We start from the raw sequence: 27,903 nt of genomic DNA on the forward strand, positions 1-27,903 counted from the left end.
TTGTACCTGTACTACTCCACCAAAAGTCTTTTTAACACATCCATTAAAGGCACCTTAAGTCTGATCACTAGAAACCCATTTGGAATACTTCAGTATTTGGAGGTAATTTATCACATGCTTTTCTATTTTTGGACAACCAGATTTAACATATTTCAACACCCAAGATGTGACATGCAAAATGCTCCAATATCCAAACAAACAGTAAGTCTCTCAGAAATTTTAAAACATTTCTTTAATTTCTTCAATTTTGAATCAATTTTCTTTTTAAAAAAAAACACATTTGCAACTTGGATCCCTGAAGTCCCACATCTTCGATGGAGAAATATTGCACTAAACCCATTTTGTTAACAAATGGCATGTATATTACTGCAGAAATTGGGTTGATATCCAAGACATGCTACAATAACTTGTAATAAGTGTTTAAACTCATCAGCTGACATCTGCTAGGATTGCTCAAGAGTTTTCAGTTACTGTTCTGAAATAGTAATTCTTTTATGATGATTCTATGAGGATATTTATAAGCTTGCAAGAAACCTAGTTTGGCTGAGTTGCTGCTCTGTATCAGGACTGGCTTTATTTCTAATCATTTTGAATATGGGTGGCCAGACTGAACTGCAAAGATATACATGCAAGGACTTGAAACCTTTTCTGGGAGATTCTCCAAAACATCAGAAAAAAATCACACAGGCATTCAATATTTTGAGTAACTGAAGGACCTTCCATAGCATTACTCAAAAAAGCAGACTCGGGGCAAGAGCATGTTGTGATGTTGAGCTGCTAACTTAGCCTGTCCTTTTAAGGCTAAAGCTCTTGAAGTAAATCCAGATAATTGCAGTTATTCAAACTGTTGTCGCAGGGTAGCTGTAATGGCTTGTACATTTCAGACTCAAGGACAGTGACCAATTGCCTTTTTAACAAATGTTGTTTTGTATCTGTAATAGAATTTGATTGGCTGGATGTAACAGACATTTTATACAAAATATATATGGTGTAGGAATGAATTGTCTAAGGGAGTGAAGGGGTCATTTGTAAATTAACTACGCCATCATTGTTAATGAGGAGGAGGATATTACAAGATACACTGCATGCTTAAGGAAAAGGTTCTTTATGCTCTGATACCAAAATATTCACATCCAGGGTTATAAATGACCGATTCACGGCAATGAAAAAATGATTAATCATCAAACATACAGCTTCAACAACAGTAACAGAAGTTTCCTAATTATTCAAGAGTTATTCATATCTTGCATAAAGGGAAAATTATGTAACATGAACATTTCAACAGAGCAAAGTCTCATAGATGTTGACTGAATCTCCCTTGATGACAAAGTCCATCTGAGGAGCAACAGCTTTGAGATTGTGAAGCTGGTTACAGATTAATTGTGCAACACAAAGGCTCGACAGTTCGGCATTTTCAAAGTGAACTTTCAAAGTGCTGTTATTCAGACTTGTTCAACTTTCCGAATTTGAAGAGTACAGCAGAATAATTCAGATTACGTTGTATTCTTTATTTTGTTTTTTCATGAAGAAATGCATCTGAACGTCAATCAGCTTCTTCTACTTGTTCAGTGATTTCCTGAGAGTTTGTCTTCAATTTCTTATGTGCTGCGTCAGATGAAACTAATTGCGTGCAGGACTCTACGGCTTTAACAATTTCATCTATTGTCCAATTCTCCTCTTGAAGTGCATGTTCATCCAATGTGAAAGGACCCTGTTTGGTTCTGATCAACTCCTTCACATGGGCACATGAAGAAAGCTCTTAAAAATAAAATAGTTGCATTAATATATGACATGGCATTTCATGGATATTGCTCCAACAGGGGGGAAAAACTGTTAAAACAACTAATCTTTGCAGATTTCCAGCATTTTGCTGCGAAAGAAGATGCTTATTGGTTCCTACCTTTGCCAAGGTCATTAACCAAACTGCGGACATAAAAGCCACCTCCACATTCAACATCTGCAAAAAAAAAAAAACAGCACTTTAACCAGCTAATTTGGAGCACAAAAGGTAAGCAGTCCTTTTCCTTCTTTTAGCACCATTTTACAAGCCAGAGTTTGTGTTTTTTATTTAGTCAATACACAATGTACAGAAGGACAAATATATAATATCCATATGGATCCACTTCAGCAGCTTAGTAAAATATATTCCTAGAATTCATCTAGGTGCAATGAGCAAGGCCATTCTACAACATCAGGAACAAAGATGACCAAATTCTCCTGTCACAGCATCTATGCCTCACATTTTCAGGGTTTTTGCCTTGACTGCTCTACTCAAAAACCATGTGTATTTGCTTACGGTGCAAAAACAGTTTCCTGAATTTCTCCTTTCGTATTTTGAACTTGTCCCATCAAGATTTAGATTGAATGAGTATTCTGGGTATACTTTTCTACCATTTATTAACTTCTATAAGATCATCTTTCAGTCACTTGCTTTCACAGTTGAAAAGCCCAGATTTTGAGTTTTCTTTTCCTCAATCTTCTTGGCATAAAGCTTGTTGACAGAGCTGGCAGCATTGTAAATTGAGTGGTGCTAAAAATTTGATGATTTGGTGCAGGAATTCGGGGAGGGGAGGTAGATGGTTTTTCATAGGCAATTCAAAAGAAATTAAGCTGCAGTCATAGGATTCTAAGCTAACTATCAAGTCACATATCTTGGTGCATAATACTTAGAAGATTGTGTGTGCTTGGTATCTCAGTGGTTTTCGCTAAGCTTCAGTAAATAATTTGGTCATTGAGTATTTCACTTTGAAGAGTGACTAGAAAAAGAGCAGCGTAGTTTAAATCTAGCTAACAGTAATTATATAAATCTTATATTTTGTTTCAAGTTTTAACGAGAACGGAGAGACACCCACAAGCGGTAGCCTGTAATTGTGCACTATGCGGGAACTTTAAGTTGCTTCCTGTGCCCCAGAGGGCTATATTTTCATGAAGTGCTTTCAGTTACCTAAACTCACGCTGAGGGTTTTTGAGCTTGAGAGATAACTGGATTCACTATATGGGCATATGGGTGGCTGAGTTTCTCTTGTGTCATGGATTCCAGGAGGGGAATCATCCCACAATCAGATAGAATTCAGAGAGGCAAGTGGGTGGCCATGCAGAAGGGTTTATGAAGAGGAAGGCAGTACAGGAATCCTCTGGGATTATGGTACTCAAACCAATATTCAGCATTGAATAGCGGTGGGAGTGGCAACATATTGCAGGTGTGTGTTAACTGCATATTTTGTTTTAATTGTGTGCAAATGGTGGCATTAACTGGGAATTCATTTGTGCCACTATAAATAGACATTGACTGAAACAGTGGTTGTTGAGTTAGGATCTGCATGCTTATAATGTGTAGCTCTGTAAATAAATGCTTATAAAATAGTTTAAAGATTGGCTCCAGCTCCATCCTTCACCAACTGGCTTTCTAGAATCCAACAGGGTGCAGTCCTACATCTAGTACCATGAGGCAAGCCAACTCCACAGGGGAATATAGCAAAGTATATATGTGTAGTAGTAATTGGGGATTCGATAGTCAAGGAGACAGATGAGTAATTCTGTCACCGTTAACACGAGAACCCACATGGTATGCTGCCTCTTTGCCACAAGGGTAAGGGATATCATGAAAAGGGGGAGGGGAAAAAGTTGTGGTCATGATGGGGAGGAAGAGGGTTGAGGTCCTGCAGTCAGAGTTTAAAGGTGTTAGGGAGCAAGGTAAAAAGCAGAATCTAAAAATGTAGTAATCTCTAGGTTCTGAGTGCTACATGCTAGTAAGAGTAGAAATAAGATATGGCAGGTTAATGCATGGCCAGAGACATGGAGCAGCAAGGAAGGCTTCAGATTCCTAGGACATTGTAATCAGTTCTGTAAGGATGGGTTGCACCTCAACCTTCAATCTCAAAATTTTGAGCAAAACTAGAACCAATATCTGTCCAAGTATTTAAACAGTGCCATGGAAAAGGGTTTAGACTAATTCAGCAGGTGTTTAGGCAACAAGGGAGAAGGTGTTAAAAAAGTAGAAAAAAGGTACACTTTAGCATTAGAAATAGAGAGAGATACACTGAAATAGGTAAAGATAAGGCTGAAGCATTTGCAACAATCTCCAGCCATAAGTGCCAAGTGGATGATCCATCTTGGCCTCCGCCGGAGGACCCAGAATCACAGATGCCAGTCTTCAAAGGATTCGATTCGCTCCACCTGATATCAAGAAACAGCTGAAGACATTCGATACTGCAAAGGCTCTGGGCCCTGACAATATTCCTGCAATAGTACTGAAGACTTGTGCTCCGGAACTTGCCAAGCCCCTAGCCAAGCTGTTCCAGTACAGCTACAGCACTGGCATCTGCCCAGCAATGCAGAACGTTTCCCAGGTATGCCCTGTACACAAAAAGCAGGGCAAATCCAACCCAGCCAATTACCATCAGTCTACCCTCCATCATCAGTAAAGTTATGGAAAGGGTCATCAACAGTGCTATCAAGCGGCACTTGCTTAGCAATAACCTGCTCACTGACACTCAGTTTGGGTTTTGCTAGAATCACTCAGCTCCTGACCTCATTACAGCCTTGGATCAAACACAGGCCAAAGGGCTGAACTCCAGAGGCGAGACGAGAGTGATGGCCAAGTGTGGCATCAAGGAGCCCTAGCAAAACTGGAGTCATACCTAGCACAAAGGAAGATGGTTGTGGTTGTTGGAGGTCAGTCATCTCAGCTCCAAGACATCATTACAGGAGTTCCTCAGGGTATTGTCCTTGGCCCAACCATCTTGAACTGTTTCATCAATGATCTTCCTTCCATCATAAGGTCAGAAGTGATGATTGCACAATATCGAGTACTGTGCATGACTCCTCAGATACTGATACTGAAGCAGTCCATGTCCAAATGCAGCAAGGCCTCGACAATATCCAGGCTTGGGCTGACAAGTGGCAAGTCACAAAAGTGGCGGGTAAAGACCATCCCCAACAAGAGAGAATCTAACCATTGCCCCTTGGCATTCAACGGCATTACCACCGCTGAATCCACCACTATCAACATCTTCGGGGTTACCATTGAACAGAAACTGAACTGGGCTTGCTATAAATACTGTTGCTACAAGAGCAGGTCAGAGGCTAGGAATCGTGTGAGGAGTAACTCACCTCCTGACTTCCCAAAACCTTCCACCATCTACAAGGCGCGAGTCAGGAGTGTGATGGAATACTCCCCACTTGCCTGGATGAGTGCAGCTCCAACAACACTAAAGAAGCTGGACACCATTCAGGACAAAGCAACTTGCTTGATTGGCACCCCATCCACAAAAACTTAACTCCCTCTACCACCCCACCACTGACACATAGTGACAGCAGCTTATACCATCTACAAGATGCACTGCAGGAACTCACCAAGCCTCCTTAGACAGCATTCCAAACCCATGACCACTGTCATCCAGAGGGACAAGGACAGCAGACAGATGGGAACACCACCACCTGGAAATTCCCCTCCAAGCCACTCACCATCCTGACCTGCAAACATATCGGTTCCTTCAAGGTTGAAGTCCTGGAACTCCCTCCCTAACAGCACCATGTGTGTACCTACACCACATGGACTGCAGCTTCTCAAGAAGGCAGCTCACCACCACCTTCTCAACGGCAATTAGGGGTGGGCAATAAATGCTGGCCTAGCCAGCGACGCCACATACCATGAATGACAGAAAAAAAATACAGAATTCAGTGCAATCACACAAAATACCAAAAGAGATCCAAGTTAGGTATGGAGTGCAGATATGTAAATGCACAAAGTGTGGCGAATAAGGTTGAGCTGCAGGTGCAATAGGAAAGGAATAGGATGTAGTGTCAATGACTGAGGCTTGGCTCAAAAAAGGGGAGCATTTAATGCTTAATTTTCCAGGCACAAGGTAATCAGGAAACAAAGGGTAGGAAAAAGGAGGGGCAGCAGTTCTGATTAGGAAAAATATTACACTACTGAAAAGGCAAAGAAAATCAAGAGATCAAAGACAATCTATTTAGTTGGAATTCAGAAACAATAAAAAGAGTTTTTATCCTTGGTGCATTTTATAAGCAAAAGAGTGGAAGGAGTTAGAGGAGCAGATTTGCAAAGAAATCTTAGAGGTGAAAGAACGATAGAGTTATGATAATTGAAGACTTCAACTGCCCCTATATTGAATGGAAAAGTGATTATGTTAAGGGCAGAGAAGGGGAAGAATTTCTGAAGTTTGTTCAGAGGAATTTCCTTGATTAGTATGTTTCCAGGCCAATGAAGATGGAGACATTGATGGATCCAGCCCTGGGGAATGAAATAGGTCAATTGGAGAAGGTCACAGTTGGAAATCTCTGGATTAGTGATCATAGTATCGTAAGGTTTAGATTAGTTATGGAGAAGGACAAGGACCAGTAAAATAAAAAAAATAAATAATTGGAGGAGGATTCATTTCAGTAGATTGAGGGGGGATCTGGCCTAGGTAAACTGGAGTCAAAAACTGGCAGGCGGCAATGTAATGAAATAATGGGTGGCCCTTACAGAGGAGACAGTTCCAGTAGATGCTTACAAGGGGAAAAGAGAGGGCAGCCAAAGCCAGGGTTCCCTGGAGGAAGGAGTTGGAGAGTAGGATGAAGCAGAAAAAGGGGGTGTGACAAATGTCACCTTGATAATACAAGGGGAGATCATGCTGAATATAAAGTACGGAGTAGTGAAGAGAGAAAAGGAAGGTAAAGAGAAGGTACAGGAAAAGATTGGCACCTAACGTAAAGGGAATCCAAAAGTCTTCACTGGACATATTAACACTAATGGTTGCTAGATGACCTGTGAGGCCAAGTAGGGACCATACTGGAGAACCATTGGTGGTGCAGAATGAATGGCTAAGGTACTAAATAAATACTTAGTGAATCAGTGGTTACCAAGAAAGAGGTCTTTGCCATGGCAATGGTAAACTGGAAGGTTTGTGGGGTACTGGGAAAGAATATAAAAAGGTTGGCAGTGCTTAAAATGGTCAAGTCACTTGCTCCAGATAGGATACATCCTCTAAGTTGCTAAGGGAATCAAGAGTAGAAATTGCAGAGGTACTGGCCATGATCTTCCAATCCACCTTAGAGACAGGAATGGTGCCAAAGGATTGGATGATTGAAAATGTTAGCCCCTTGTTCAAAGAAAAAGAGAAAGATAGACATAGCAATTCCAGGGCTGTCAATTTAATCTCAGTGGTGGGAAACATAGAAACAATTATCTGGTAGAATAACAACAACTTGAACAAATGTGGACTAATACAGGAGAGCCAGAGTGGATATATTAAGGGTTAATTGTGTTTGACCAACTTAATTTGAGTTTTTTTGATAAGGTAACAGAAGGTGGATGAGAGCGGTGCAGCTGATGTATGTGCAGGCGTCCAAAGGCATTTGATAAAGTAACATATTAGGCTTATTAACAAAATCAAATACTATGAGATAAAACGGACAGAAGCAACATGGATTCAAAGTTGATGAATGGATAGAAAACAGAAATTTGTGGTGAATGGCTGTTTTTCAGACTGACAGAAGGTATACAGTAGCACCTGAGATTTAATACAAGGACCACTGCAGGTTCTGATATGTATTGATAACTTGGACTTGGGGAGTACAGGGCACAATTTCAAAATTTGCAGAAATCACAAAATTTGCAAGTGTAGCAAGCAGTTAAGAAACAAAAAAGCAGCTGGTCTCTACTGCCACAGCATTTACAAATTTATATTCCTACTAATAATATGCAAATTCGAATCTCATTGCCATTGCACTTGGTACGCTTCTGAAAAAAAAGGTACAACTCCTGCTGCCTTCCAATTCTTGAAGGCGAGTAAACCAGCAGCTACAATTTCTACGTTTAACTGAATTCACCTCTTCTCTTTATCTCCATTAGTGAAACTTTCTTTTTAATAATGAACTAAGTACTGAGCTTGTAATGCATCTCCTTGAAGTAACAGAACGAGTGACTTTGCTTACTTAAAGTAAAGAGAGGAGGATTGTAATCCTGTACAGAAAGACTGAAAACCACAACAGGCCTGGCAGGTTTAGCTTCTACAGCTTTTCCTTTCTTCACCAAACAGGAAAGCCGTTGCCCATTTTGCTTCAAAGCAGAATATCTGAAAGCAAGAATTTTAAAACAATTATTAAACAACATTTTCATGTAATAAAAAAGGCCAAATGTAAAGGTACCCTTGTGATTCCAATAGGTTGTAAAAAAAAAAATTCATTAACAGCCAGTTGTTGAAAAGAAACGTATATAAAAAAACCCTGCAACTTTCACAGCAAGTTAGATCCACAGCTTCCTTGCTTCTACTGCCAAGAGAACTGACATGCAGCCAGCAGCCAGACAATCAAAGTCTCTGAAGTACAGCTTTGAGACACCGTTCAAGCAGGACTCTACCTGCGGATTTCCAATCATTATTAAGTGCAAGTTTCCTGAAGTAATTTGGAAGTACTTTTAAAAAGGTGATTGAACATTTACCTTTATACACTTTTTCAATGTAGGATAATTAAATGTAGAAAGTCTGCTTTTTGAAAGAAACATTATTTTAGTCAAACTAAATGCAATTGGTATAAGACAAAGCCACAGTTGCATAGCAGTTGCTTAATGAATATCAGATATCTGTGGAAGAAACTTTAGGTACAAATAATCTGGATTTGCAAAAGTTGTAATTTAGTTAAAGAATTTCGAATACCAATTACAAAATCCAGAGCCTAAATTACAGCTTTTAGCTTTGTAATTTAGAGATACACAAAGAATAACCAATGATGCAAGATTAATTGATCTTATTTGAGGAAAAAAGCTTTTTAAAATAAGTTACAGAACTTGGTAGCTAGCACAAATTATGTTTTTTTTTAAAAATTCATTCACTGGATGTGGGCTTCGCTGGCTGGGCCAGCATTCATTGCCCATCCCTAGTTGCCCTTGAGAAGGTGGTGGTGAGCTGCCTTCTTGAACTGCTGCAGTCCATGTGGCGTAGGTAGACACATGGTGCTGTTATGAAGGGAATTCCAGGATTTTGACCCAACAAGTTAGGATGGTCAGTTACTTGGAGGGGAACTTCCAGGTGGTGGTGTTCCACATCTATCGACTACCCTTGCCTTTCTAGATGGCAGTGGTCGTGAGTTTGGAAGGTGCTGTTGAAGGAGCCTTGGTGAATTCCTGCAGTACATCTTGTTGATGGTACACACTGCTGCTACTGTGCATCAGTGGTGGAGGAAGTGAATGTTTGTGGATGTGGTGCCAATCAAGCAGGCTGCTTTGTCCTGGACGGTGTCAAGCTTCTTGAGTGTTGTGGGAGCTGCACTCATCCAGGCAAGTACAGAGTATTCCATCACACTCCTGACTTGTGCCTTGTAGAAGGCTTTGGGAAGTCAGGAGGTGAGTTACTCCGCGCACGATTCCTAGCCTCTGACCCGCTCTTGTAGCCACAGTATTTATATGGCTAGTCCAGTTCCGTTTTTGGTCAATGGTAACCCCCAGGATGTTGATAGTGGGGGATTCAGTGATGGTAATGCCATTGAGCATCAAAGAATGATGGTTGGATTCTCTCTTGTTGGAGATGGTCATTGCCTGACCCTTGTGTGGCATTAATGTTACTTGCCACTTGTCAGCCAAAGCCTGGATATTGTCCAGGTCTTGCTGCATTTGGACATGGACTGCTTCAGTATCTGAGTCGTCGTGAATGGTGCTGAACATTGTGCAATCATCAGCGAACATCCCTACTTCTGACCTTATGATGGAAGGAAAGTCATTGATGAAGTAGCTGAAATGGTTGTGCTGAGGGCATGACCCTGAGGAACTCCTGCAGTGATGTCCTGGAGCTGAGATGACTGACCTCCAATAACCACAACCATCTTCCTTTGTGCTAGGGAGACTCCAACCAGCTGAGAGTTTTCCCTCCGATTCCCAATGATTTCAGTTTTGCTGGGGCTCCTTAATGCCACACTCGGTCAAATGAGGCCTTGATGTCAAAGGCAGTCACTCTCACATCATCTCTGGAGTTCAGCTTGGTTTGAACCAAGGCTGCATTGAGGTCAGGGGCTGAATGGCCCTGTCGGAACCCAAACTGGGCGTCAGTGAGCAGGTTATTGCTATGCAAGTGCTGTTTGACAGCACTATTGATGACCCCTTCCATTACTTTCTGATGATCGAGAATGGACTGATGGGGCTGTAACTGGCTGGGGGGTTGGATCTGTCCTGCTTTTTGTGTACAGGGCATACCTGGGCAATTTTCCACATAGCCGGGTAGATGCCACTGTTGTAGCTGTACTGGAACAGCTTGGCTAGGGGCGCGGCAAGTTCTGGAGCACAAGTCTTCAATACTATTGCCGGAATATTGCCAGGGCTCATAGCCTTTGCATTTTGTTGAAGAATAATGGTCATTCAGGAGTGATTACAAGCCAGCAATAATATGACAGAAGTTCAAGCGGTTGCTTATAGTTCCAAGAGAAAATAGCTACCTTGTCACGATTTTATGCATCAGCTTTTCAAAAGAAAAATTATGTTGTGGGAGTTTGTGGTCATGTTTTGACCTTTTTTGTATTAGCCATGTTCATGTCAGACATCAGTCAATATGATCAATGCTGTTGATGTGTGATGTCCAGGCTGAAAAATTAATAAATATAATCTAATCACTTAAACTTTGTGATGTGCTAACTAATAATTGAGCGTTCCAAAATAATCCTAATGGTGCACATACTATTTGTGGGGAAAAGTAAGGAACAAGCATGTTTTTCCTAATTCTCCTCACTAAAGTTGGCCAGAGGAAGGAAAGGGAGGAGGTGGGGTGGCAGCATTGATTAAGAATGTTACAGTGCTGTAGAGAGAGGATGGATTCCCTGGAGGGGTCAAGTACCAAATCTATTTGGTTTGAGTTAAGAAATAATAGAGGTACCATTACACAGCTGGGTATACTCTATAGGCCATCAGCGAGGTAACAGAAAGGGTTGGTTAGGGTAATGCGGGTGACGTGGTGTACATGGACTTCTAAAAGGTGTTTGATAAAGTGTCCCTTAACAGGCTTGCCAGCAAAGCTGAAGCCCATGGAATGAAAGGGATAGTGGCTGTGTGGATACAAAGTTGGCTGAGCAACATTTGCTTTTCAGATCGGAGGAAAGCATACAAGTACACTGATCCCACGGTCAGTACTAGAAACACTGCTTTTCTTGATACATATTAATGACCTAGACTTGGGTATACAGGACACAATTTTAGAACTTTCAGATTACATCAAACTTGCAAGTATTGTATTGTGAACTGAGGTAGATGGAGACTTCAAGAAGACGTAGTCAGACTGGTGGTGGTTTGGATGGACATCTCGTAGATTAAAATTCAAGAAGTGAGAAGTGACACATTTTGGTAGAGAGAACAGAAAGGCAATATAAAATATAGGGTACAATTCTAAAGGGAGTTTGTGAGCGGGTGGATCTTAGGGTTCATGTGCACAAATCATTGAAGGTGGCAGGGGAGGTTGAGAAAGTGACTAAAAAGGCATACAGAATCGAGGGCTTTATAAACAGAAGCTTAGAATATGAAAGCAGGGGAGTTATGATGAACCTTTATAAAAGACTGGTTTAGCCTCAACTGGAGTATTTATTACATCCAATTCTGAGCATCACAATTTAGGAAGAATGTGAAGGCTTTAGAGAAGATACAGATTATTGAGAATTGTTCCAAGAGTAAGGGACTTCAATTACATGGACGGACTGGAGGAGCTGTTTGCCTGAGAGTAGCTTGAGAGGAGATTTGATAGAGGTGTTCATGATGGGTCTCGAGTAGATAGGGAAACTGCTCCCCTTGGTGGAATTGTTGCAAAATCAGGAGTCACTAATTTAAGGTGATTGGCAAAAGAACTAGAGGTGGCATGAGGAAAATTCTTTTTTTTAAGTCTACATTCGAAATATAGCATGAAACAGGCCATTTGGCCCAACCAGCCCATGCTGGTGTTTATGGTTCACTCGAGCTTCCTCCCATCTTTTTTCATCTAAATCTATCACCGTAACCCTCTATTCTACTCCCTCATATGCTTGTCTAGGTTTCTGTTAAATACATCTATACAATTCGCTTCAACCATTCCCTCTGGTAGCGAGTTCCACATTCTTGCCACTCTTTGTGAAAAGAAGTTCCTTCTGAATTCCCAATTGGATTGCTGGGTGAACTCTAGTTATGCTTTTATGATTGGTTATGATCTGGAAATGAACTGATCGTGTGTGGTGGCAAATACAAACATGGTTTTCAAAACTGGAATGGATAAGCACCAGAAGAGAAAAGATTTGCAGGGCTATAGGGAAAGGGCAGGGGAATGGAGCTAGCTGAGCTGCTCCTGCAGAGAGGAGGCAAGGACATGACTGGCCAAAAGGTTATAGCATAGAATGAGGCTATTCTATGATTTGGGGCCCTGATGCAAGACCAAATGAAGGTCTTGTGCCCGCACTTCAGGCAGCTGGACTAGCTCGATGATATTACTGGAGGTGGTCTCTTAATTGGTATATCACCACCCCCCACAACCCCCAAGCTGCTGCAGGGGGGCCACCTCTATGAAGCTGATGGCCTGCCCATGCAGCAGGAAGCTGCTCAGCCATCAACAAATGCTGGCAGCCCTACGTAATGGCCCCGCGTAGGCCTTAATCATGTGATTTGTCTGCTGCCTCTGTGAAGTAGGTAGCCATTGCACGTATCAGCCACTGGGAAACTTCCCTGTTGGTGAGGTCATCAGGGAGCCATCCTGACGTGGCTCCCTGCTATTTTACCAGCACCCACTCCCACCTTTCCCACCACTGGGGATAGGTAAAATTCAGACCTATGATTCTGACTGAAGCAGGGGATTTAACTTCATAATAAGTTGAACAATTAAAGACTGTTTCTTATGTAAACGTTTCTTTAATTTATCAAAGTAGCAAGTGGCTGGTTCAGCAATGCAAAATATCCATAGTAATTGCTCCCATCAGTTTCATATTGCCAAAAACGCATAAGTATTAACTTACAATGGAGGAGTCTGCATAATGTTTCCAGCAAATTTCTTCAGAGCACTTTCCAGATCATCCTTTGTTATGTGATCTAGTTAATAGCAAAATAAAACACTCAAGCTCTTGCCTTCATGCCAAAAGGGAGGGGAAAAGTATTATTTCAAAGACTGTTTTGATTCAAAATAGTCAAGATGGTATCACTGTTGCAAGATGCTTTGAATAATACAAATGATCCTTGGATGCTGTATTCCAACATATATAAAAACCTTCCTTTCTTTTCTCCTATCTCTTGCCATTCCCCACCCCCCCAACCACCCACCAAATCTTTAGTAGGTTGTAATGGATTAGCATACTGTGCTCTCGTCTCTGGCTTGGAATCTCACTTTACTGATGTGATTAGTAACCTTTTATCTTTCTTCTGTTATTTAGTTGAAATGAATCTGGGTAGATAAGGCTCTGTTCCTACTTGGCACAATTCCATAAATTTCACTTTGAAAGAGCAAGGAGGACTATTCTGAGCCTAGAGAAAATTCCATTGGGAAAGTTTTGGCTAAGCCACAGTTGGCACTGAGAAATCCTTTCGTAGACTTCATGAAGACATAGAAAAGCTGGTGGAATGGGTTGACACATGACAGATGAAATCCAACGTAACAAAGTACGAAATGATACATTTTGGCAAGAACGACAAAGACAATACGTGCTAAATGGTAACATTTTAAAGGGATTCAAAAAGACAAGCCTGAGGATGCTCGTGCACAGAACTCTGAAGGTGGCAGGACAGGCAAACAAAGCAATTGGTATCCTGGGCTTCTTAGAGAGAGGGAGTACAAAAGCCAGGAAATGATAATGTTCAGCCCCAGGACGAGGGATTAGTTGTGTGGATAAACTGGAAAGCTGAGGTTGTTGTCCTTCAAGTAGATAAGCCAAAGAGGAGATTTGATAGAGATGTTTAAAATCGTGAAGAGTTTATGTAGAGTGAATAGAGCAGCTGTTTCCAATGGCTGAAGAGTCGATAACCAGATGGCACAGATCTACAGTAATTGGCAAAAGAACCAGAGGTGATGAGGAGCAACTTTTTTTGAACTTGAGTGGTGAAGATTTTGAATGCACTGCCTAATAGGGTGCTGGTGGTTAAAGATTCAATAGTGGCTTTACAAAGGGAATTGGATAAATACTTGAAGAAAACAGCTGCAGAGATATGAGGAACGCTTGGTACAGAGAGACAAACTGCATTTCTCTTCAAATGAGAAGGCACATACTTGATGGGCCAAATGACCCCCTCCTGTACTATTCTACGGTTCTATGATTATTGGGGCACAGCAATAAAAGCATCAGTCTGCTTTGGGCACATAAATTAGCTGGTCCAGGGTTGCTCAACAATGATCCTGCATGCCCAAAATAACAAAAATCAATTCCACAGTCACAAAATACTGTCTTAAAATGGTTCAATTAAAAATGATTTGAGACAACTTCCAAAATTACTCAGTTGCTAAAGAAAACAAGATGGAATTTCCACAGGGGTTCCCCTCTCTGCCACCATTTAGCATTGTTTCTCAAGGTTTTTGCCAAAGTTACAACAGGAAATTGAGTAGACTCCATGGAAATTTCTGCCTAATAAGTAATGTGGAACTGAGTCACACAAAAACAGGAAGGTTGCAATCTCGAATAAGAGTCAGTACAAAGTTACTGTATTTCAGCCAGGATGGCAATAAAGATTCACAATTTGCCTCAACATATAAGCCCATCATCCTCCCCCATCTTGCCCAGGGGCAAACAACAAAGGTTGATCCTCCTTATATACATGTACAGTTGTAATGAAGTCAAGTGAGGGCACAGAGAGGCTTCGAGTTAGAATTACCTGTCAGTACTCACTTGATTTAGCTCACACATGAAAAGTATGAGGTACCAGAGGGTACCCAACACCCACAGAACCCATAAAGCCATACAATCTGTCACTTTCAGGGATGGGAAGGAGAGAAAGAAAAACACTGGCACAGGACTAGTCAAATTAGATTCTTGATCTTTGATGACATATGAATCAAAAAATGGTATTCAAACTAATTTAAGTATTCTTAGAATTTAATGATTTCAGGTGCAAAACTACATTATTTCCTCTATTCCATACATTCTCTGTACCCTCCTCAGGAAAAGATCTCTCTGGAGATTGCAGCTAAATTCACTGCAAAGCAGAGCCAACACAAGGAAACATGCCTACAGCAAAACGGGGTGGTGCAGAAGTTCAACTTAAGTACAGGGAATTGTTGACTAGCTCAATCCGAACAGAATCAGCCTAGCACTTCTATTTATAGTTGTCAGCTTGTGTTTGCCTTTGCTCTGAAGTAGGTGAGGATTGGAGGTCAGCTGGAGACACTTGCGTATGAAACAATTTTGATGTTCCGAGATCTAACAAATGTTTTGTAACCTGTGGTTGGAAACAGATCTTCACAGTCACTACTTCTTGTGTAGACAAATGAACAATGTCCCACAAACAGCAATGAGATGAATGATCAATAAATCTGTTTTGGCAGTGTTAGTTGAGGAAAATTTCCTATTTCTTTGAAAAAAAGTGGCATGAGAGCTTTTATGTTCACTTGAACAGGCAAATGGGGCTTCAGTTTAACAGCAAGATAGTACTCACTTTGTAGCACTAAAGTGTCAGCCTAGGTTAATTGCTCTGCTCAAATGAAGTGGAACTTGAACCCACAACCATCTGTCTCAGAAGTGAGTGCACTGACCCTGAGCCAAGATTTAATATTTTAAACATTGCAGCCAATGCACCCCCGAATATATTACTTATCAAACCTATCACATTATAAAGTTTAAAAAACACAGGTAATCATATTCAGTAGAAAATTCATCTGGAAAATAATTACTAAAACAATTTAGATTGCTGAAGCTTTCTTACCATATGATTGTTCTTCTGTCACCATCCCTAAAGCATCAAGTGTGTCTGTGGCCTTTCCAAGTTCCCCAACTGTTGTATATTTCTGAAAATAAATTGGGACAGCTAAATTCTACAGGATTGCATTGCAGATATAACCCAGAGCTCACGTTCAAGGTAAACCACTTTTTTCATTTCCATGAAATTGTGGTGTTGGTAGATATTGTTCCAGACCGAAACATTTTCACCACCCATTCTTCTTTATGGTGTGTCTTTAATTTAAAAAAGACCATTTGTTGCTCACATGTGGTCTGAGACAATTAGTAGGGAGATGGTGAATGAGAACATTAACAGAATTAGATTGTGAGTGTGACTTGCTTGAATTTGACACTGATTATCTCTCGCCTCGTCCAGCTTAAACTACCAGCTGATTTCTCAAACATAGCCAAAAAAGACAAATTACACAAAATTGAAATGAGAATGAATCTGATTCAGTGATTCCAAACACTGGGTCTTAATTTATAGTATGATAAAATGAAAAAAAAAATTAACAGTTTCTATGGTGTGCTGAATGATAACCATATTAAAAGTGCACAAGGAAAAAAAAATTTAAAAACATAATTTGCCAATTTGTTAAGTGACGATTGTCCTGATGAGTACAAGACACAAAGCTTTGAAAGCAAGTCTTTTTTTCAGCAATAACATGCAATTATTAATTTCTTCATGGCCTCCTGGACGCTATATCCTGGACTTAATTGAGGGCAAATGGACATCCATGAGCTTTTTCCCCTAGTTTTCAGCAAAGCTAGTAAGGCTTGAAATGTGGTTCAAGGTGAATCCCTGTAAATTTTCTCAGCTATTAGCCTGGCTTCTACCTCCTTGGAAGATGCTGTGCCTGACAGGCAAGCAACTGGCAGCAAGCCACCTGCAAGGCCATATGTTAGTGAAGGCTGGAGTCAAACCACTGCTCCAGCAGTCATACAGCATACTAATACACTCTGCCAGTGATTGCCCATGGAGGGTCAAATTGATATACCAAAAATTGCTCATTATCCTATATTAATAAATCAAAGGTCTAATGAAAGTTAGAAGCAGAATGCTATTGTATTGTTACAAAGTTACCAGTTTACTCATATCTTCCTTTCCCAGGGCATAATTTGTTGAAATACTCCTACCACAGAATCAATGTAGTGACCTATATTCATACACTTCTGTTATGAGTATCTTGGCACACAAACTAAAACTATGAAATTCAAACACTGAAGAATGATCAGTCTGCAAAGTGAAATGAATCATAAAGTCTAATTAAAGTTTTCAAATCACAACGCCCAAAAATAAATTGAAAATTATAATATTATCACTGTGCAGTTATGGCCAATTATCACTCCACTAATCTCATCCTGCAGCATAATTCAAAGTACAATGTTACAATAACAGAGCAGAACTTAAAGCCTTCAGTAATTGTCAAAATTAAGATGTGGAACTAGAACTATAAGTACATGTCAAAGGTCCAATAAACTTTTATTACACTTTATTGCTAATGGTAGATAGCCATAAAAACTACACTATTTACGAAAAAGAGGTCATGGATGTTATCAACAGCTAAGAATACAATATTCAGCTTTAAGAAATACAATATTGTGACCGGCAGCAGTGCAAAATATATCTGATTGCCTCCTTGTGCTTTTGGTTTGGAGCCTTATTGCGCCTATAGAATTTGAGAAGTTAAGCGCCCAGCAATAAAATGTGGCCTAGGGTCACATTCATAATGCATTTCAAATCCCAAATATTTAAGCAAAAACAAAACATTTGACATGGCAAATAAATCCAAGGCTACTGCTTTCTTTTTCACCTGCTTTTCTATCTAGTTTCATTTTGAATTTTAAAAGTCATCTCAACCAAATGGTGAGCAGGTGACCTATCCTATCACCAGCCTCACTCACCCGGAATTAGGTGGTGCACAGACTTCCAATGTTCTATGGCACTGGGCTGCCACAATACCTGTTGTATATATCAATGCCAGCTGAAGTATTTCAATTGTCACCCAAGGTCCTTGTTGAACCATTTAGCATTATTTTAAAAAATGATGAAATTTAATGCAGCAAAATGTGAAGCGATAGGAAGAAGAGGAGGCAATATAAAGGGCAAGTTCTAAAAGGGGTGCGGAAGCAGAGGTATATGGGAGCATATGTCACAAATTATTGAAGGCAGTTGGGCAGGTTGAGAAAGTGATTAGTAAAGTATACGGGATTCTGGGCTTTATGAATAGAGCATAAAAGCAAGGATGCCGGGGGAACCTTTATAAAACACTAGTTCACCCTCCGCTGCAGTAGTATGTCCAAATTCTGTGTACCACACATTAGGAAGAATGTGAAGGCGCTGGAGAGGGCATCGAAAAGATTCACAAAAATGGTTCCAGGGATGAGGGACTTCAGTTACATGGATAGATTGGAGAAGCTGGGGCTGTTCTCCTTAGAGGAGGTTGAGAGGGCTTATGAAGTTGTTGATGTTCAAGCTCATGAGAGGTCTGGGCAGAGTAGATAGAGCGAAATAGCTCCCATTGGTGGAAGGGTGGAGAAGCAAAGGACACCGATATAAGGTGAATGGCAACAGAACCAAAAGCGACTTAAGGAAAAACTTTATTTTTTTTAGATGCAGAGAGTGGTTAGGATCTGGAATGCTTGAGAGCGTGGTCGAGGCAGATTCAATCACAGCTTTCAGGGAAATGGATAATTATCTGAAAAGAAAAAATTCGCAGCACCACAGGGGAGTGGGACTAGCCGGGTTGCTCCTGCAGGGAACTGGCATGGTCACAAAGGGCAGAAAGACATCTTTCAGTGCTGCAGACATTTTATGATTCTATAATTAAGCAAGCTTGAGGGGCTGCACGACCTACTCCTGCTTATATTCTTAACCATGTCAGACCTCTCATATGGTATATTAATGAGTGACCAAGCTTGTGAAGACTTGAAAGACATGTGTTAAGCTTTGACTGTCGGGTGACAAAGCAAACATTGCAAGGAAATAACCTACTTGACCTTGTCCTTACCAAACTACCCATTGTAAACATGCCTTTCCACAATAATGCTGGTAGATGATACCACTACACAGTCATTGCGAAGATAAAGACATCTCTAGAGGGAGGACAATATCTATTATCTATTATTTGGATTTCCAGCATCCGCAGTAGCTTTTAGCTTTTTGTTTTTATCTCTATTATGTACTATTGCACAAGTGCTATTTGGGACAGAGTAAAGACAGATCTGACAGTCAAAAAATGGGCATCCATGAAGAGCTACAGGCATCAGTAGTAGAAGTAAATACCATAATCTATAATCACATGGGCCAACACATCTCTCACTCCATGATCAAGCCAGGGGGCCAGCTCCGGTTTAACATGAAGCATAGAAGGGCATGCCAGGAAATGCACTAGGCACGAGTTGAAATTACAGAAGCTACAAATTGGGTTACCAACACACTAAATACCAAAAGCAACAAGCTACAGACAGAGCTGTTCAAATAGCACACAATCATTTGGAGTGGGGGACAGGGTGGGCGAAGGAAACAGCGTTACGGACACCTTATATTAAGTGATAATTCCTCTGCAACTGAGGCAGTTCAGGTGCAGCTGCATTGATATGATTGGAGTCGGGCTTCTAGCTTATCTGCCCACTCAAGCAATGCAGAGGCATCAAGTGCTATCAAGTTCTGCAGAGTTTCTCACCCCTCAAGCACAGGCTGCAAAGTAATGAGCGTTTTAGTGGACTGCAGAACAGTTGGACAACCGCGCATGTTGCTAAAGCTGGCCTTGGAACAGTCACTGGTGGAGGCGCTCACAGCCCCTTGCAATGTCAGCATCCTAATTTGGACCAGTCTCCCTGATGGTTCCAAGCTAAAATTGCTGCCTTGCAGCACAGGTTAGGAGAATGCCTGCACCCGAGCTGATAGCACAGCATGCAGTGCAATGGGCAAAGCTGCCACCGGTCGGGTGGAGTGGGGTTTCAGGCAACCATGCAGCGCACTAACCTCTGGCCATCCATGTGGCAGCCAGCACACACTGTGATGCATGAAGGGGCCTTCACACTTAACCAGGACAGGTTCTTAGTACATCCATGCTAACCTGTGTGTCTTTCCCTTTCATCCTGCAGGAGTACAACATCAGGATCATGGAGCTTGGTGAACTAGTTGTATGCCAGTGCAGGCAATAGAGGGGAGAGCGACTGAGGTGCCTGACTACGCAGAGGGAGGAGCAGCACCCTCAGCAAGAAGGGGTGGCTGGGGCTCCTGCATACGCCGCCGAAAAGCCACAGCGAGCTGTCACTGATCGGTGCTTAGCAACACCCAGGGTCTATAAACACCGCCTTTAATTCCTGCAGATGACCGAGAACCATTGTCGCCTTGGACTGCGTATGTCTAGGGAATTGGTCGGTCACATTTCCCATCTGCTGCAGGATTTGGCGCCATGTGGACATGGAGGAAATCTGCTGCCAGTGGCCGTGAAAGAGACGATGGTGTTCAATTTCTATGCCAGTGGCTCCTTTCAGGGCTCCACATGTGACCTCTGTGGGGTATCTCAAGCCTCCACCCACTAATACATCCATGAAGTCACGGATGCCATCTTTGCAAGGGCACACAACTTCGTGCATTTTGCCCAGGACCAGGACAGCCAGGATGAAAGAGCGATTGGATTAGCCCAGATCTCGTGTTTCCTACAGGTTACAGGGTACCATCAACAGCACTCACGTGGCACTCAGGCATCCGACACAACATTGGGTCAACAATGTCAACTGCAAGGATTCCATTCGTTCAGTGGCAGCTGGTGTGCGACCACCAGGAACTCTTCCTGCACGTCTGCACACTGCTTCCAGGGAGTGTGCATGACTCCTACATTCTTAGTCACCGTCGTCTTCCAGGGTCCAGAAAGGCTGCAGAGGTTGGCTCCTCGGTGACAAGGGCTACCAGCAGAGGACGTGGCTGATGACACCCTTGCAGTGGCCTCGGACTGCAGCAGAGCAAAGGTATAATGATCATGAAAGGTTCATGCTGCAACTTGCAACTTGGTGGAGCAGATCATCAGGATGTTGAAAATGAGGTTCTGGTGCTTGGACCAGTCTGGCGGAGTCCTATAATGCAGTCCACAGAGGGTGCCACGCATTGTTGTCGCCTGCTGCGCCCCTTACCTGGCACTGCAATGGGGAGAGGAGCTGGCTGAGGAGGAGGCAGAGGAGCTGGAGATGTCCTTGGATGAGGAGGATGCGAATGGAGATGAGGGTGAGGAGGTCCTCGAATGCAGTGGATAGGGATGAGGCCCTCGCTTTGGCCAGACGAGGCAGGCACGCTCAGGAGGCCCTCATAACTGTTAGATTTGTGGAGGATGACGGCATGCAGTGAGGACACCCCATGGATGCTCACATTGTATCTGTGAACGTTTGACTCCAGTCTGGCTTATGTCAGCGTGCATACCCTCTGAGATAATGCTCCTGTCATGGAGACACAGTGGAGGCCAGAATAGATGGGGGGGGGGGGGGTAGGCCCTGTGCCATGAGGAGGCATGGAGGTGGCCCCCCAGAACAGCCCTGATCCCCAGACCCCTGAAAACACCAGCTTGGGCTGGTGTCATCCCCACTCGGGTCCCCAGGTCCAGTGGAGGTGAGGCGCACAAGAGCCGGTGGCCCTAGTAAAGAGGGTGGACCTGGAGGAGAACAGGGTTTGTTGGTGAGCACCGGGGATAACTTAAGAGTCGTTGTTGGGTGAGGTGATGGATCCAATGGTGCCCCTTACCGATTCTCCCCTCATCCCTTTACAGGAGCTCTAGCATTTTCTAGCAAGTAATCGCGGTCGCCGAGACAGGGTCCAGTTGGCCCTGGAGCAGTGGCATTCTTTTCCTCATGTTCTGGTCTGCCCATGAAGCCCTCAAGGCCCCTGGGCTAGACCAGAACGCTAAGAGGAGGGTCCACGTGTTTCTCGTTGGGCTCCTGAAGGAGAGGGAGGATTAAAATAGTCCTCTCCTTCTTATACTAGGCATGGTAATGGTAGCACATACTTCTGACAATGAAGAGTACCACAGCTAATCTCAACATCAACGGCAGCAGGGACGCACAGCACAGGTTCCAAAACTTCTGAGTCCTCAGGTACGGGAAGTATGCATTGTACTTCCTGCAGGAAACCCATTCTGTTCCAGGTGACAAAGCTACGTGGCTCCTGGAATGGCGAGAGGGGTCTACATGAGTCACCTAGCCTCCAATTCTGGGGGGTGCCTATCTTGTCGGCCCCACATTTTCAGCCGGAGATCTTGGGGGTCAAGGAATCAGTGCCAGGCCGGTTGCTGCTCCTTACTGTGCACCTGGGGGGGGGGGGGAGGGGGGGTACTTTGCTCACGCTCATGTTCACCGACCCGGCTGACCTGTGGAGGATAAGCGAGTGCCAGGAGGTCTACTCTGTCACGTCTTCTGCCAGGATTAACGGGACAAGTGTTCTGGACTCCTGGTTGGACAGTGGCAGATGGATCCCCTACCCAAGGAGCTCAGGCCTTTCATCTGGAGAAGGACCAGCCTATTCTAACTGGGGGGTACACCTCTGCCTGGCTGAGGAATCCTAGCCGGCGAACTGGCAGGAGCTGGAGGCCAAAGTCACCACTCGCCTGCTGTGCTAGGCAGGGCTGCTCCAAGTGCTGTCTTACCAGGGATGACTTCTGGTCATAAACCAGCTGATTGCTGCCAGGTTGTGGTACCAGCTGATCACTTGGACCCTATGCCCCAGACTTTGTCACAAAAATCCAAAGAATGCTCGTCGACTTCTTCTGGGACAAAAGGCTGCACTGGGTCACTGCTGAGGTTCTGAGTCTCCCGCTTAGGGAGGGCAGTCAGGCGCCGGTGTGCCAACGCACCCAGGTGGCGAATTTCCGCCTTCAGGCCCTGCAGCGATACCTTTACATCAAGTCCCCTCTGAGATGGTGTGCCCTGGCAACGTATTTCTTCCGCAGGTGCACGGCCTGAATTGTGACGTGCAGCTCCTGTTTGTAGACCGGAGGGGCCTTCATGGCTCCTTGCAGGCGTTGCCCATCTTTTACCAGGACCTGATCAAAGTCTGGAACTTGGTTGCCTTGCGAACCAGCTCTCCACCGTCAGGAGTAGCAGCTGTCATCAGAGATCCGATGCTTAGGAATCTGCTCCTCCGCCCTTTTCAGTGGTTGGTGGAGAGGAGGGCTGTGGCTGCCGGGGTGACCAGGATCGAGAACATGCTGGGTGACAGAGGAGTGAGCTGAATTCCTCCACAGGAGTTGGCGCTTCGCACATCCGTGGATATCCGGCTCACAGCCAATGCCATTCAAGACCTTAAAATGGTCGTGCTCAGCTTCGATGTCATTCTGGGTCTTGAGGTGGCGCAGGTTCACAGTGGTCTACTGTCGAAGCATACCCCTGTTCGGACGGGATTCCACATTGGCCCCAAGCCCTGACACCTCCCTCAGGAGCCAGAGCACCGCCATCCGAGTCGCCTCACGGAAGTGCCCTCCATGGCCTTTTGCATCGTGCAGAGGGGTTTCCTGTATGGGCTGCTGCTGCACCCTTCACCTCTTTGCCCGCCACCCAGACACACCCTGGCGTGCCTTGTTGCCATCTGGCAGTGGAGATCCCCAGAGGGGACCCTGACAGGGGTGTCCTCCTACTTTCCATCAGGGACCTGGGGTGGAGGGTGTTGCACACAGTAATCCCATATAACCATAAGTTGTGTCAGCTCACGGACTCCCGAGATACCTGCGTCTTTTGCGGCCTTGTGCAGTCCGTGGACCATGTACATGTTAATTGTTGTAGGCTGCACCCCCCCTTTCAGTTTCTTGAAAAACTTTTTACTGTTGTCTCATTTGCACTTCGGTCCCACGCTCCTGATCTACGGGCACCTGGTGCAGAGGGGGGCCGGGAGGGAGGAGGACCTCCTCATGAACCTGCTCCTAGGCCTGGCCAAGTTAGCCATTAACAGGTCCAGACAGCGGGCAATCGAGGGGGTCGTTTGACCCGACTGTCTGTCCCTCTTCTGCGGCTATGTTCGCGGCCGGGTGTCCCTGGAGAGGGAGCACACGGTGTCCGTCAGCACTATCAAGGCCTTCCATGCTCAGTGGGCACCGCGGGGACTGGGGTGCTTTGTCGGCCCTTTTAATCACATTTTGATTTGGTGTTGGTAAGTTTCCTTTGCATTTTGTCTTCTGTTCTTGCAGTTTCCCTTTAAGGGGCTGCTCTTATTTTGTCCCTGATTTTGTTAATTTAGTTTAATTGTTTTGACTCAAGAGTTTCCAGGATGTAACTAGTAGAGTTGATGAGGGGGAGCCAGTGGATGTGGTTTATTTGGACTTTCAGAAGGCTTGTGACAAAGTCCTACATAAGAGATTGGCATGTAAAATTAAAGCGCATGGGATTGGGGGTAGTGTATTGAGATGGCTAGAAAACTGGTTGGCAGACAGGAAACAAAGAATAGGAATAAACGGGTCTTTTTCCAAATGACAGGCAGTGATTAGTGGGGTACCGCAGGGATTGGTGCTGGGACCCCAGTTATTCACAATATATATTAATGATTTAGACGAGTGAACTAAATGTAATATCTCCAAATTTGCAGATGACACAAAGCTGGGTGGGAGGGTGAGCTGTGAGGAGGATGCAGAGATGCTTCAGTGTGATTTGGACAAGCTGAGTGAGTGGGCAAATGCATAGCAGATGCAGTATAATGTGGATAAATGTGAGGTTATTCATTTTGGTAGCAAAACCAGAGGGCAGATTATTATCTGAATGGCTATAAAATGAGATAGGAGAATGTGCAACGAGACCTGGGCGTCCTCATACACCAGTCGCTGAAGGTAAGCATGCAGGTGCAGCAGGTGGTAAAGAAGGCAAATGGTATGTTGGCCTTCAATGCCAGAGGATTCGAGTACAGGAACAGGGATGTCTTGCTGCACTTGTACATGGACTTGGTGAGACCACACCTGGAATATTGTGTGCAATTTTGGTCTCCTTAACTGAGGAAGGATGTACTTGCTGTAGAGGGAGTGCAGCGAAGGTTTACCCGGCTAATTCCCGGGATGGCGGGACTGACATATAAGGAGAGATTGAGTCGATTAGGATTATATTCGCTGGAGTTCAGAAGAATGTTGGGGGGGATCTCATTGAAACCTATAAAATTCTAACAGGACTAGACAGGGTAGATGCAGGAAGGATGTTCCCGATGAGGGGAGTCCAGAACCAGGGGTCACAGTTTGAGGATATGTGGTGACCATTTAGGACTGAGATAAGGAGAAACTTCTTCACCCAGAGAGTGATGAGCCTGTGGAATTTGTTACCACAGAAAGTAGTTGAGACCAAAACATTGTATGTTTTCAAGAAAGAGTTAGATATAGCTCTTGGGGCGAAAGGGACTAAAGGGAATGGGGAGAAAGCGGGAGCAGGCTATTGAGTTGGATGATCAGCCATGATCATAATGAATGGCGGAGCAGGCTCAAAGGACCAAATTGCCTACTCCTGTTCCTAGTTTCTATGTTTCTTAACTTTCCTAACCCTGCCGCTATGTCTTGGTGCTCCCTGGGCATCTACAGCAGAGGTGGAAGCAGCCTGCTAACTGATGTGCCCTGTCTGTGATTACCTTTGCGCCCTCCAGAGGGCCAAGGCCTGGAGGGCCCTGGCCTGCTTTTGGGGTCCTGCTGTGTGGCAGTGGAACCCTCCTCGGCTTGTGGAGCTAGAGCTGCTGAGGTCACGGGAAGAGGGAATTTGGATGGGCCGGACACTCCCGGAGTCACCCGAATGGGTGGCCCCAGGCTGACTCTTTGAGGACAAGGGGTAGCTGGAGTGAAATAAAGCTACCCCTCTCGTCTACACACTGTTGGAGGCCAAAGATGGCATCAGCGATGGAGTTGAGCCCACGCAGCAGTGACATCCTGGACCAAGGTCTCTATGGAGGCTGCCATTCTACCAGTGTTGACCTTGGTGTATTGGTATGCCGGTGCTATCACCTCAGACTGAAGGTGGACGGACTCCTCCATCGCAATCTGAGGAGTGCAGCGGACATCCCTTCCTGATGTTCCCAAGCTTGCCCTTGCAGCTCCAGCAACCGTGACATGACGAAGTCCAGAGGCTTGTCATCTGACTCGAACTCAGCAAATTTCTGGCCTCCAGCAGTCCTCCGAGTGTCGACCACCTGGCCCTGCCACTGCCTGCTGTGGATCAGACAGTGCAATGTGCTCGCCAGATTGTGATCCCAAGGCTATTCTAAAGCTAGGTTCTGCTGAGGCATACGTCTCTGCGCTGATGGAGGGTGTGGGTGAGTGCTGAGACGGGCCTTCAAAGAGGGCGCCTTTAGGTTGCTCTCTAGAGGTTTCTTCGGGGCTTGATTGGAGGTCCTGGGTTGCAGACTCCGTCAGGAAACAAGTGGAGATAATTAGTGCATGGCAGTGGCCTGTAAAACAGAACATATCACACACCGAATGGTTGTCTGATGAGTGTTGCACTGCTGGACCCTCATTTGGTAGAGCACCGCAGACCTCACCGTCAGCATAGGACTGGTCCAGATCCTCGCCGGCCAGCTGGATGGCTCCATTTTCAAAGTCCGTGAGGGCCTTGATTTCAGGCATTCCTCCACCAGTTTGCGGCTTCTCCCTGTTGTTGTGTGCCAGTTGTCCTGCATGAAAAGAGATAAGAGAGTGTAAGCAGGACACCTACCAGACCAGATGATAAGTACCATGAAGGCTCGAAACGTTAACTGATTTCTTCTCCGCCGATGCTGCCAGACTTGCTGAGTTTTTCCAGGTAATTCTGTTTTTGTTTTGGATTTCCAGCATCCGCAGTAGCTTTTAGCTTTTTGTTTTTATCTTTGTGTTTGATTGACTGCCACCTCTCTTCAAAAAATGCCCTCTTTGAAGAAGTATGGTTCTGTCCTCCGACAGGATTTCCGACTGTCTCTTCTGCCCTGCTCACCTTCATTGCTTTCCATTTCTCTCCTGGTGTTTGACAAGGTGTTTACTAAAACCCGCTTTCACAGCCATATTTCCTTTCTCAGTGACTGTCTCCGTCTCCGACTCACCCCACGTGGATTTCAACTGAAATTCCATCCCTCTTGTTTCGAACCCACCCAGGATTACAGGTATCTCCGGGACATAAAACGTTTCTCGGACTGCTGTTCCCGTCGCATTCTGAGATCCACACTCAGTGCCATGCGCCGCCATATGAACACACTCGACCTCTCCCTCCAGCAGCACCGCCGCACCCTTTTTCAAAGCTGCGCGTGCCCCCAGTTTCATTTTATTCTTCGCCTCATCCGTCGCCTTAACAAGAAACTTTTTCTCTTTCTCTCAAGTGGTAAGGAACGCAAGCTCCAACAACTCATCGACTCCAACACCCATCTGGGACCCTCCACCCCTGCTTGTCCCTCCGTCCTCACCCCATCTTCCAATCCCAGCCCCAGCCGCGTATTCACTATACCCCCTGACCTTCCCCTCTCTGATGCTGAACGTTCAGTGCTCAGCAAAGGACTTAGTTTCATACCCTTACGCCCTCATCTCAATGAATTTCGGGCTCGGCATGATGCTGAACTCTTCTTCCGCCGTCTTCGTCTCCGTGCTCACTTCTTTGGGCAGGAGTCCTCTCCCCGTTCAACGGATCCTTTTACCCACCTCCAATATTCTCCCTCCACTTGGACCCCTCCCTCTGGATTCTTACCTTCTCTTGATCTTTTCATTGAGAACTGTCGGCGTGACATTAGCCGTCTCAATTTCTCTGCTCCTCTCACCCATTCTAATCTGTCTCTCTCTGAACTCACTGCACTCCGTTCTCTCAGGTCCAACCCCAACATTGTCATCAAACCCGCTGACAAGGGTGGTACTGTTGTTGTCTGGCGCATTGACCTCTACCTCGCGGAGGCTGAGCGTCAACTCGCAGACATTTCCTCCTACCTCTCCCTGGACCATGACCCCACCACAGAACATCAGTTCTGCCGAAGGGCCATGAAGGCTCGAAACGTTAACTGATTTCTTCTCCGCCGATGCTGCCAGACTTGCTGAGTTTTTCCAGGTAATTCTGTTTTTGTTTTGGATTTCCAGCATCCGCAGTAGCTTT

The 27,903-nt window shown here is 44.4% G+C and overlaps 1 protein-coding gene across 2 annotated transcripts in view; it reads right to left on the minus strand.

Moving 5' to 3' along the window:
* Window positions 1-213: 213 nt before the first annotated feature.
* The window catches only part of trub1 (TruB pseudouridine (psi) synthase family member 1), a 60,447-nt gene continuing 32,757 nt past the window's right edge, over window positions 214-27,903 (minus strand). For both annotated transcript variants that reach the window (XM_078564665.1, XM_078564663.1), the window contains 5 exons: window positions 15,839-15,920; window positions 12,952-13,024; window positions 7,942-8,081; window positions 1,901-1,957; window positions 214-1,758 (listed from right to left, as the gene is read on the minus strand). In XM_078564665.1, coding sequence (XP_078420791.1) covers window positions 1,544-1,758; window positions 1,901-1,957; window positions 7,942-8,081; window positions 12,952-13,024; window positions 15,839-15,920 — 567 coding nt within the window. In that variant the 3' untranslated portion in view covers window positions 214-1,543. The remainder of the gene's footprint in view (window positions 1,759-1,900; window positions 1,958-7,941; window positions 8,082-12,951; window positions 13,025-15,838; window positions 15,921-27,903) is intronic.

This window comes from Cetorhinus maximus, chromosome 20 (assembly GCF_964194155.1).
Source record: "Cetorhinus maximus chromosome 20, sCetMax3.hap1.1, whole genome shotgun sequence".
NCBI classification, from domain to species: Eukaryota; Metazoa; Chordata; class Chondrichthyes; order Lamniformes; family Cetorhinidae; genus Cetorhinus; species Cetorhinus maximus.